General features: G+C 39.3%; 2 protein-coding genes across 4 annotated transcripts in view; one reads left to right on the top strand and one right to left on the bottom strand.

The window, feature by feature from the left end:
• The window catches only part of zgc:162872 (BAR_ACAPs and ArfGap_ACAP domain-containing protein), a 184,476-nt gene that overhangs the window by 30,888 nt on the left and 141,086 nt on the right, over positions 1 to 12,502 (top strand). The gene's annotated exons all lie outside the window — the stretch shown is intronic.
• The window catches only part of si:ch1073-184j22.1 (erythroferrone), a 41,245-nt gene that overhangs the window by 21,892 nt on the left and 6,851 nt on the right, over positions 1 to 12,502 (bottom strand). For both annotated transcript variants that reach the window (XM_028793084.2, XM_028793083.2), the window contains exon 3: positions 12,030 to 12,141. In XM_028793084.2, coding sequence (XP_028648917.1) covers positions 12,030 to 12,141 — 112 coding nt within the window. The remainder of the gene's footprint in view (positions 1 to 12,029; positions 12,142 to 12,502) is intronic.

Raw genomic sequence — 12,502 nt, 5'->3', positions numbered from 1 at the left:
GAGTAGCCCCTGCTCCAAGACCAACATAAAAAAGCCAGACAGTAGTTTGTAGGTGGTCACCAGGACAAAGGCCTGGCCTTTTGAAGGAGTGTTATATGGTCAGCAGAATCAAAAAGGTAACTATTCGGCATTAGTGATTACTGATATATATAGAGGAAGCAGGGTGAGGCTTTTAAGCATGGGAAACGTTGTCCCAAATGTGAAGTATTATATTATGTGGGTGTTCTGCTGGGAAAGGGACTGAGGCACTTCAGAAAATTATTAGCGTCATGAGGAAGGAGGATTATCTACAAATTCTGAAGGAACACCTCAAGACATTAAAGTTAAAGTTAAAACTTTGTCTTCCAGCAGGCCATCACAAAGCCTTGACCTGAATCCCACAGAAAATTTGTGGGCTGCACTGCAAAGAGTGTATCTGAGCTTTGAGTCCCACAAACGTTACTGACTTACACCAGTTCAGTATGAAGGAATGGGCAGACGTTCGTGTTGCATATTGTGAGAAGCTTGTGAAAGGCTGCCCTAGACATTTGATTCAAGTTAAGCAATTAAAAGGCAATGCCACCAAATGCTAACAAAGTGTAAACTTTTGACCCTCTGAAAATCTAATATAGTAAAGAAAGGCGGACGTGAACCTGACTCTTGGCTATTGTTTTGACATCGCCACTTCTCGAACTAAAGTAGATACCTAATTTCACTTAACACAAGGAATGCATGTGTGGAGTTGTGAAACACCGAGTTTGAAAGCCACACAATTTAGTGTTGTTAAACTTTTGGCCCAACTGTATTTCCAACCTTATTTACTTTATACTGAATTTTCTTTACTTTTTTTACCAGTACAGAAAAGAATGAGTGGTAATTGCAGTCTTTGCTGGCATGTAACTTTAGATGAGATGCCAGTCCATCAAGATGCACACTAATGCACATTCCCACTCTGCCAAGTTACTACCGGCAATTCATCTAATGCCCATGTGATTGGGATGTGGCAGAAAACCAGGATGCTCAGAAAAATAAAAATCAACTAAACGTGAAGGAGTAGTAAATTGCACGCACACACACTGCACAACCACACATACATACAGTACTGTAGAGGGCAGTGTAGTGCACAGGTTAAGGCAATTTACACCATAAGGCTCCCAGTATGTAACTCACTATGTGACCCTGAGGAAATCACTTAACTTGCCTGGGCTCCAACTTTAAAATCCAGTTGTGATGTGTCCAAAGCCAAACATGGAGTGATACAGAACAATGATATGGTATTGAGTGAGATTCTTATTTGCAGTACAACTAACACTAAATGCCATCACTGAAATGCATGATTATTTAAAAATATTATACACTTTTTCATACAGTATGACATGGTGGGGCTGCTGCCTTCACAGTAAGGACGCCACGGTTCACTCCCTGGGTCCTCCCTGCATGGAGTCTTCATGTTCTCTCCGTCTATGTGGGCTTCCTGCCGCTGTTCAAAGACATGCAGGTTAGCTGTACTGGGCCTAGTGTGTGTTTGGTGTGTGCGTTTGCGTTTGTTACGGAGTGGCGCCCTGTCAAGGGTTTGTTCCTGCCTAGCATCCTATGCCAGCTGGGATAGGCTCCAGCAACCCCAAACCCTGGTCTGGATTAAGCAGTTTATAAAACGACACAACTTTTTAATATATTCAATACATCTTAATATTTTCTTTTTTTTTTAATCCATTACATTTGGAAATGTTGACAGCTTGTCAGTGGGAAACGTTCTAAAAAGTGAATGTTACATTTTATTCCTGCAGCCAGTGCAGAGGAACACTGCTGCCTAACAGCCCCACGAGACAGTCGTTTGCTGTGTGTGCGGAATTTGAACATTCTCACTGTGCCTGCAGGCCTTTGTGTCCAGATACTTTGGCTTTCCTCCCACATCCCAAAAACGTGTGCTAATTGATGGTGTGTGTTTATGCATAAGTGTGCTCTGCAATTGTTGGGAAAGGGTCTCAAAAATGATGGATGCAGAATGATCTATTACTGTATGCATCCATGTTACATACATGTTCCACTCTTAAATGCCAACACTAGTGTTCCTTACTAGCCAATGTTACTGTAAATACCAGTGTTGTGAACCGGCAAAGAAATGACACTATTAAATACAAATCATATATGCAAATGTTATTTTTTGATATTATTATTATCATAAATTTGGCAGAATCATTTCAACCAAAGAGACTTTCATGGTTCCTTTGAATTTTTTTACATTTTTTTTTTTTTTTACTATCATGGCCCAAGCAGTATACATGTTAAACATGCTGAGGGTCACACAGTGCATCACCGGCCAACTTACAGTATCAAAGTCCAGTTACATTGTCACTAGGTTCCAAAATTATATTCCTATATATACCAACAGTACAAACATCAAATCAAATCTTAAAACATTGTAATATAGATATTCTGATATATTAATTTATCTTGTCTATTCTTAAGACTTGGCTTAAGACCTACTTGTATTCTTACACCTTTCACTGTGTACAGGTGCTGGTCATAAAAGTAGAATATCATGACAAAGTTGATTTATTTCAGTAATTCCATTCAAAAAGTGAAACTTGTATATTAGATTCATTCATTACACACAGACTGATGTATTTCAAATGTTTATTTCTTTTAATGTTGATGATTATAACTGACAACTAATGAAAGTCCCAAATTCAGTATCTCGGAAAATTCGAATATTGTGAAAAGGTTCAATATTGAAGACACCTGGTGCCACATTCTAATCAGCTAATTAACTCAAAACACCTGCAAAAGCCTTTAAATGGTCTCTCAGTCTAGTTCTGTAGGCTACACAATCATGGGGAAGACTGCTGACTTGACAGTTGTCCAAAAGACGACCATTGACACCTTGCACAAGGAGGGCAAGACACAAAAGGTCATTGCTAAAGAGGCTGGCTGTTCACAGAGCTCTGTGTCCAAGCACATTAATAGAGAGGCGAAGGGAAGGACAAGATGTGGTAGAAAAAAGTGTACAAGCAATAGGGATAACCGCACCCTGGAATGGATTGTGAAACAAAACCCATTCAAAAATGTGGGGGAGATTCACAAAGAGTGGACTGCAGCTGGAGTCAGTGCTTCAAGAACCACCACGCACAGACATATGCAAGACATGGGTTTCAGCTGTTGCATTCCTTGTGTCAAGCCACTCTTGAACAAGAGACAGCATCAGAAGCGTCTCGCCTTTGGACTGCTGCTGAGTGGTCCAAAGTTATGTTCTCTGATGAAAGTAAATTTTGCTTTTCCTTTGGAAATCAAGGTCCCAGAGTCTGGAGGAAGAGAGGAGAGGCACAGAATCCATGTTGTGTGAGGTCCAGTGTAAGGTTTCCACAGTCAGTGATGGTCTGGGGTGCCATGTCATCTGCGGGTGTTGGTCCATTGTGTTTTCTGAGGTCCAAGGTCAATGCAGCCGTCTACCAGGAAGTTTTAGAGCACTTCATGCTTCCTGCTGCTGACGAACTTTATGGAGATGCAGATTTCATTTTCCAACAGGACCTGACACCTGCACACAGAGCCAAAGCTACCAGTACCTGGTTTAAGGACCATGGTATCTCTGTTCTTGATTGGCCAGCAAACTCGCCAGACCTTAACCCCATAGAAGATCTATGGGGTATTGTGAAGAGGAAGATGCAATACGCCAGACCCAACAATTCAGAAGAGCTGAAGGCCACTATCAGAGCAACATGGGCTCTCATAACACCTGAGCAGTGCCACAGACTGATCGACTCCATGCCACTCTGCATTGCTGCAGTAATCCAGGCCAAAGGAGCCCCAACTAAATATTGAGTGCTGTACATGCTCATACTTTTCATGTTCATACCTTTCAGTTGGCCAACATTTCTAAAAATCCTTTTTTTGCATTGGTCTTAATTGATATTCTAATTTTCCAAGATACTGAATTTGGGACTTTCATTAGTTGTCAGTTATAATCAACATTAAAAGAAATAAACATTTGAAATACATCAGTCTGTGTGTAATGAATGAATCTAATATACAAGTTTCACTTTTTGAATGGAATTACTGAAATAAATCAACTTTGTCATGATATTCTAATTTTATGACCAGCACCTGTATAATGTGATTGTGGTGGATGTTATAATTGGTTGTTTTATTAATCTGCTTCTGCATTATTGTTTGCATTGTGTTTATTTTAATGCTTCTTTGTACAGTATTTTGGCGCAACCTCTTTTGTTTTAAATGTGCTTTTATAAATAATCTAATCTAATTCAAATACAGTAGCTGTTCATGAGCCTTCTGTTACAGAGACAGGACTTTAGATAGATAGATAGATAGATAGATAGATAGATAGATAGATAGATAGATAGATAGATAGATAGATAGATAGATAGATAGATAGATACTTTATTAATCCCAAGGGGAAATTCACAATTTATTCTTTTGTTCTCAGTTCCAGGTAGCCTATTGTCTATTTATTTGGTAGAATTTAACAACTTACAATAGTAGTAGTAGTAGTGTCATCCCTCCATCTATTTTCCTAACCTGCTTATCCAGCACAGGGTTTCAAGGCAGATGGAGCCTATCCCAGCAGTCCCTGGGTGAGGTGCCAGTCCATCGCAGGGCAAACACACAGACAACCATGGGCCACTTAAGCAATGCCAATCCACCCAGGTTTAATCATGTTGAATGCTTAATAAGTTTAATACTAGATATTTTAAATAAGCAGAGTGGGCTGTCATACCTGCCTCACAGCACCAGGCTCTACATGGAGTCTGCATGGACACCGCGTGTATTTACAGGTTGATTGGTATCAGTGTCAGTGAGTTTACTCGTTCTAAAACAATGTGCTCAGTTCTTTCATTGCCATATCCTCTGCCAGAGCAACTCATTATGCTTTAAAAAAAATCAATAATTGGTTTCTGGTACTTCAATCTGCTCTATCGCACATTCAGATTTTTTCATTTCTTTTGTGCTAAATTGTGTACTCCAAGGAAAAGGTGGCTTAACCCTTTCAAAACATCTAAATTTATTAGAAATAAAATGCAGTGTAAATCGGTTCAGTACAATGAAGCTAATAACTAATATCCACTTTTCACCACTTTGCCACTGAAAAGCTATGCATTTCTAAATGTGTCAGGAATAGGTTGGAGCTCTCCTGTCTCTGTCCCTCTGTCTCTAGTCCTCCTTCCTGCCAGTCTTCTGCCACGGCTTTTCCCATATGGATACAACAAAACATAAGAAATTTGACAAACGAGAGGAGGCCACACAGTTCATCAAGACCATTTGTTCAGCTGATAGCTAAGATGTCCCAATCTCTCATCCAGATTCTCCTTAATGGTTGTCAAGATTTCTATTTCAACTACATCTCGGTAGTTTGTTTCGAGTGTTCCACAACTCTTTGTGTGAAGAGGCGACGTCTGTCAGATCTTTGTCTGTTGCTCAGCGACATTTATTGTGCAGCAGTCATTAGCCTTTATGGTGGCCATCATAGTGTGTTTTGGAATTTGTACTCATTTGGACCCACAAATCTAGCCTTCTGTATCACTTTGTTCTGTCCCCCGGTGCTTTCACACTTTGATAAGATGCGAAAGGGAAAAATCCAAAAATGACCACTTTGTCTCACTGATTGCTCATTCGCAACCTACTGCTTGTTACTCTTTTGGATTATGGACTTCTATAACAGAATATCCATTTTCCCCTTTCCTCATGCCTGTCTTTATGTCAGCTCGTCCTGTGCGAACCACCAAACTGCACTCACCCTGTCTGGCATGCTCCTCTGCAGTCTGTGCTGTCCTGGTGTCTGGTTCTGTGGGCTCCTGGCATTATGTGTTTGTAAATGGTCCTATACAGAATTATGTTGAATTGATAAAAAATGATATTAATATTATATATCAGTATTGCATATCAAAATCACCCTTATATATTGAATGTCAAGGTCTGAAAAAAGGAAATTTTGAACTGATGACTGAAAACACAACCAGAGCCAATTTTTTTTTAAAAATTCACTAACGTCCATGAATGAATTGGACATGTCTCAAAAATCACTTGAAAATACGGAAATAATTTAACGCCATAAAATAGTAAAATCAATATATCAAAATCAAAATATTTTAGAATAAATCTTTTAATAAAGTGCTGGAGGCAATACACGATCGCTTTCAATGGATCATAAAAACTGTGTCATGGGATTGGGAGAAGTCTCTTACATGTCCATCCCCGTAGACTCATACAGTTAGCTCAGACACCTGCCATCAATGCTCCATACTGACTTTGGCCGCTTCCACAGCAGTATGGTTAGCTACCAGAGTAAGTATGTCAACCCAGCCACCCCATCACCTTTTGTTTATACCAATCTGTAGGGCTATTAATAATGTCACATGTGAATCAGCCACACAGTCAGTATTTACTCAGACTGGGCGGAGTACATAAATAAAAGATATTTAATATAACTCTTATTGACTGGCTGCTTTACAGTAAGCTCAACACCATCCAGTGCAGGGCATACATGTTTATCAGTTTGGTCTTGCCGTGATCATAGTTTTGTCCTTTTATTATTAGTACAGTAGAAAGAAGCACTATGCGGACTCTTTGGAATTGGTTGGTTTTCTTGCATTAGCTGGTCATAAAATGTGGCCTTATCTTCATCGAAGTCATAAGTATAGACAAACACAATATACTTATGCTAATAACACAAACAATTATGAACTTTCATGTTTATGTTGAACACACCTATCAAACATTCACAGGGTGCTGTGGAAAAAGTACAAAAACCCTTGAATTTAATAACTGGTTGAACATCCTTTGGAAGCAAATAACCTCTTACAAATTTTTCTGGAAGCTGCAGATAACAATCAAAAGGAATTTTAGACCATGCATCCTTGCAGAAGTGAATCAGCTCAGCCATATTCTTAAGATGTCTGGTGTGAACAGCTCTCAGAGTCATTCCACAGGTTAGGTTGGGCTCTGATTGTGCCACTCCAAAGAGCAGGTTTTCATTTTTGAAGCCATTCTGTAGTGGGTTTACTTTGATGTTTAGCGTTATTGTCCTGCTGCATCAACAACATTCTACTGAGCTTCAGTTGAAGGACCCCTTGATAAATTTATTTGCCCCTTGATGATAGCAAGCTGTCCAGGCCCGGAGACAGCAAAGCAGCCCCAAATCATAATGCTACCTTCACTGTACTTCATCATTAGGATGATGTTTTCATGTTGGTATGCAGTGCCCCTTTTATGCCATATGTACTGCTGCATATTCTTCCTGAAAAATTGTGGGGTGTCGAGGTGGTCTTTGGCAAACTTCAGGTGAAGAGTGATTTTTTTCTTTTATTTTGAGAGCAACTGCTTCCTCTTTGGTGTCCTACTATGCCTATTCAATATTTCACATACTGTAGACCCATGAACGGAAATGTTCACCTGTTCCAATGATCCCTTCAAGCCTTAGCTGTTACTCTAGGGTCCTTTTTACCTCATTGAGTATCCTGCATTGTGCCTTTTGAGTCATCTTAGCTGGGCACCCAGTTCTATGGAGAGAAGTCACAGTACTAAATCATTTCACTTTGTCCACCTGTGGACTGTCGACTACCTAAACCCATTGAAATTACTTTGTAGCCCTTTCCAGCATTATGCATAGCAACAATTCTTGGTCATAACTCTTCTGAGGTGTCTTTTTTGCTTCACATCAGCAGATGCTTCTTATGAAATGCAAACTCAAAATTTGAGTCTTTTTTTTATTGGTCGAAGTATCTCTAAACCACACCTCCAATCTTGTTTCATTGGTTGGACTCTAGGTTTGCCATCTCCTAGCGTTTGTTGAAGTCATCGACCTTGCGATTCAAATACATTTTCCAGCCTACACTGTGAATGTTTGTTCTTGTACTTACTGAGTACATCAGTTCAATACAACAACTTGTATGTTCTTAGTTAAACCTGACTGTGTTTGTTCATTATTGTAACTCGGATGAAGATCAGACCATATTTTAGGGACAAATTTATACGTAAGTGCAGTTATTTCCAAAAAGTTCATATACTTTTTCATGCCACTGTATTACTATTTTTACATGTTTAATATTCAAAATAAACCAATCAAAAGTATACTTTTTTCAGTGCTAGAAGATCTTAAAATTGCATACAACATAGTCTTGCCATCTTACCCATTCAGGAAGAGACGACTCAATATGTGAAGGAACTAAGTCTGCAGTACATTTATTTGATTTAGAGGACATCTTACATTTTTTTTCTTTTGTTATTATTTTATGACTTTATGTCTGATATTAAACGTCAAGACCTATCCCTTATGATGCTGCTATGACCAAATAGACTAGGACATCATTATGTAGAAGACGGACACGCAAGGGTGTCTTTCAGAGCAACACATGGCACACAATCCACTAACCACTGAAGAATCCTTTTCTTTAGTTGATGAAATGCAAACATCCCTCTGAAGTGTGAGGTCTGCCAAGACTGGTTTGGACAGCAGTAGTGTATCTACTCATGAATTCACTCAAAGTGACACCCCCTCATATCTGTTAATCCTTCTTTGAGACATTGGTACTCAAACCTGAGGCCTTTGGGTTACAGAGCAGCCTTCTTCCTCACTTTCCAACTGTAACCAAATATTTCTCCATTAGCAGAACAGAATATGATATTGCCTATGGACTTTGAGACCCCAGGTACACATTCACCCTTTCAATGTGTGGAGGTGAAATGAAGAGGGATGGGAGTGGACCCTGGACTGTTTCTCGCTGGTGACAAGGAGAAGGACACAACATGATGAACATCAATGAAGGCCTACAAGTGCTGCTGAATAATCAGTGGGGCTGTGTCAGATTCTTGACAAGGCGAGTGTGAGCGTTGTTTTGATTCTCTCAGTAACATACTGTAAACAGAACTGAAGCTGAAGCTTAAATAACAAACCATGCAGAAAGCTTTAGCTTTTTTAAAAGGTTCAATTTAAGGAAAGCCACCGGAGCAGGTGCAATTATGTAAATACCTTGAAGTGGAAAGTAAGATGGAAATCCCAGACAAAACAGAAGATTAAAGCAGGAATATGGAAAGCAAGAAACACTTTAACCAAACTTAGAAACAACAGATTATCTGACCACTGCAGCAACTACAGCAATGTCCAGCATGTTCTGCTAAACTGAAGAAAAATCAAGACCAAAAAAAACTCTTTATCCACTTTGGGGAAGACTGACACCATCTGCTAGTCCAACTAGATATTAACATTTATGCCCTCAAAAACCCAACAGTGTAACATTAGATATAAAACAAAGAAGAATCAGATGGCTACTCCAAATGTTAAAAAGGGAAACACATGAGATCATCAAGACTGCCCTCTAATGGACATCCAAAGAGAAATCACCAATAAAAGGAGAAATAAAGACTACAGTGATGTCCTTGGGTTTTGCAGAGAGAATGGAAACAGTTTCCCATGTGATATGACTTGTTACAGCCTTATGCTCCATGGGGTATGTAATTAAATGAAAAACCAATATTAAAGCAGCAAGCAAATGAAACAATTGATCTCTTATTTAAAATGATGTGGTGACCCATCCTCACTAGAGATGACGTGACCTCTGCTTCATCCTCTTGCTTAGTGCCTGAAGAATTATAGCAGGTGTGACTTTTTCCAGTGTTTCTCCATCTTTGAGCTTGTTCTATGCAAGCTCATCCCTGACTGACGACCTTAATTAGACAGAGGATGGTTTCTTCTTGCCCCTTGCATGACCTCTTCACTAAAATACCTAGGGGTGCAGCTCCACCTCCGCACATCCCATCTGTTTAAAGGTTAGCCCCACATCATTATATCTTCCTGGAAAGGAAATCACTTTAACAATAAATCAACTGACCTAGTGAATAAAGGCCAGCACCAGCCAACTTGCACCTCTGAGAATTAAGTCCCTAATTCCCACATCCATCTACAGAAGCCCTTTATGCCAATACAAAGTTCAGGGACTTTACTGGGTTCAACCCCATCGCAGTAGCACTGGATGTAAAACAGAAAGAAATCCTGGATGGGATGAAGTCCATCACAGAGTCCAGCCAGTTAACCTAATATACAGAAGAATTTCATAACTACAAACTGACCCAGGGGCCAGCAAAACACATGTATGTCTGTTTTCCTGTGCTATTCAGTTGTTTGGAATAAGTACCATACCTTACACTTTTTAACTTATTTCATTACAAATCACCACTTAAGTGGTTGAACATCCTGGTGACCATGTCAAATTTTCTATGACGACTGAGAAGATTGTTGTTTTTCGATGTCCCAGTCACATTAATTCAACTCTGAAGCTGAGAGGTAAGAAGAAGACCTGAGCATCTCAGGCAGATGGATGAGAGACAGACAAAAGACAGAAAGAGTGTGTACAAAGGGAAGGGATGACAACATTCTTCACCAGAATTTAGGCACCATGGTCTTGAATATCTAAATGGATGGCAGAGAAACAATAATGAGGTCTCCTACTGATTTAGATTTAACTCTACGTGTTATGACCAAAGTGTGATGACAGCAGACATTTAGGACATCATGATCTAAATGTGATGAAGAAGCCTCAAGTAAACTAGTACTCCTCTAGTAAAATTACTCTTAGGGAAAGACTTGGACTGAGATTAATAATGCCCAGTTTCATACAGGCACCCAGTGAAGTGCATCAAACTCTTCCATGCATTTAAAATATAAACAAGGAAATTTTGACTGCCTAGAATGAAGATGATGCCATATGCATTACAAAATTACTCATAAGCTGTCTGCCCTTTTTCTTTGAACTGAATAAGAGAGTTCCAAAAATGGGAGGATAGATAGATGGATAAGCACTGACAGCCTCCAAAAAGGTAGTGGATGGCATCTCGAGGATTAGAAATGGCTCTGCCACCTTATGGATATCATTTGAGTTGAAATCTGGGCCAAGAGGCCATTTTTGCAGAGTTTCTTATGATTTTTCTCTGCGTAATTAGGTTGCCTCCTTGGCTCTTGTAATACTAAGCTCTTACTCTAAGAATGTTGGAAATGGTGCTAACACCATAAAATCTCTGAACAGGATAAATAAGTTTAAAAACGGAAAGGAGACGTTAATGACACGCGTCCCTTAGATTATGGCAGCAATTTACTGTTCCAACACTAGGTGGCAGCACTTAATGCCATCCCTACTAATGTAAGAGACCAGACAGTTACATTGGCATTGATTTTACTTAATGAATACTAGAAGCACACGAAAAGATAAAAGCAAACACATCTTTTTTTTTTCCAAATGCAAGAAGAAAGTAGATATTTACAGTATTATATATATTATTTATTATATATATATAAAATCACTCTTTAATGCGGGTGCGCTTAGATGGATTGGCATACTGTGTAGTGTTTCTTTCTGCCTTGTGGCTGACACCCATGAACTGGTAAATGGATGGATGGATAAAACACATTGGAAGATCCCACCTGGCCATTACTATTTGCATTGATCATATCTGTCACTGCATGTCAGACCTTTAATGCAATGAAGAACAAAATAGAGACAACAGAAAGAAGATCACAGCAGTAGAATTCATCCAACACACTGACAGTCGACAAATCGACACATGTAATGAGCTCCAAGACGTTGATATTTTTTGACTAATCACAACCATAGGTGATCTTGGATGCATGCACCACCATGCAAGGGGGGCTCAGTTTGATTATGACAGCTGCAGTCAATCATTTTCATTATATGTAACTGTCATTGTGCATTCAGTGGGTGAAATGTTTTGTTTCCAAACAAGAAGTCTTTTTATATATAGCATCTTTTTATACTGAACACCACCACTGAACACATAACAAGCATGTTAATAGCACAATGGATGTTTGTTTGTTTGTTTTTAAAAACAGCTGAATCATAAGCAAGTGAAGAACTGCTCCAAGTCACACAATGAATCAGAGTTGCAGACTGAAGCAACATTTGCAATCCACAGACTTATTAATTTGGCCACATTGCCAGTCTCCTTAAATTAAGCAAAACAAAAACAATTGATGACAGCAGATGCTTCCAAACCAGACAGCATCATGTTCAATGTACCCAAATCCTCACCTTTGAGCAGCAAACGAAACTCCTCCAATAGCTCCTCTGGAGTAACTTTAATGCCAGGCAGACCAGGTGGCCCTGGTGGTCCAGGAGGTCCAGGTGGACCTGGAAGTCCATGCTCAAAAAAAAAAAAAACACAACAGGTTTGGACAGAGTAGAGGAGATGTGTACAATGGTGCAGACAAGACATTAGGTCTACAGAAGGCATACAACTGGTAACACGTCTTTTGAGAAAAACCCCAAGGCCCATCTCTTATCACCATCAGTGTCACTGCCATTTAACTTAATGATGCCAGTGCCCCCCTGAATAAAAACATTTAATAAGTAAATAAAAAACAAACATTCAAGTGGCATCTATTTCAACATATACAGTAAATATTTGTATCAGTTGGGTCCTCCAGCCTAACCAGATACAGATATAACCCAGTGTCATGTTCACACAGCCATCTGGATGTTTTATTTCTGTACTTATTTTTACT

This window comes from Erpetoichthys calabaricus, chromosome 2 (assembly GCF_900747795.2).
Source record: "Erpetoichthys calabaricus chromosome 2, fErpCal1.3, whole genome shotgun sequence".
Classification (NCBI taxonomy): Eukaryota; Metazoa; Chordata; class Cladistia; order Polypteriformes; family Polypteridae; genus Erpetoichthys; species Erpetoichthys calabaricus.
Note: the sequence above shows the minus strand (reverse complement) of the source record. Positions and strands in the feature narration are given on the sequence as shown.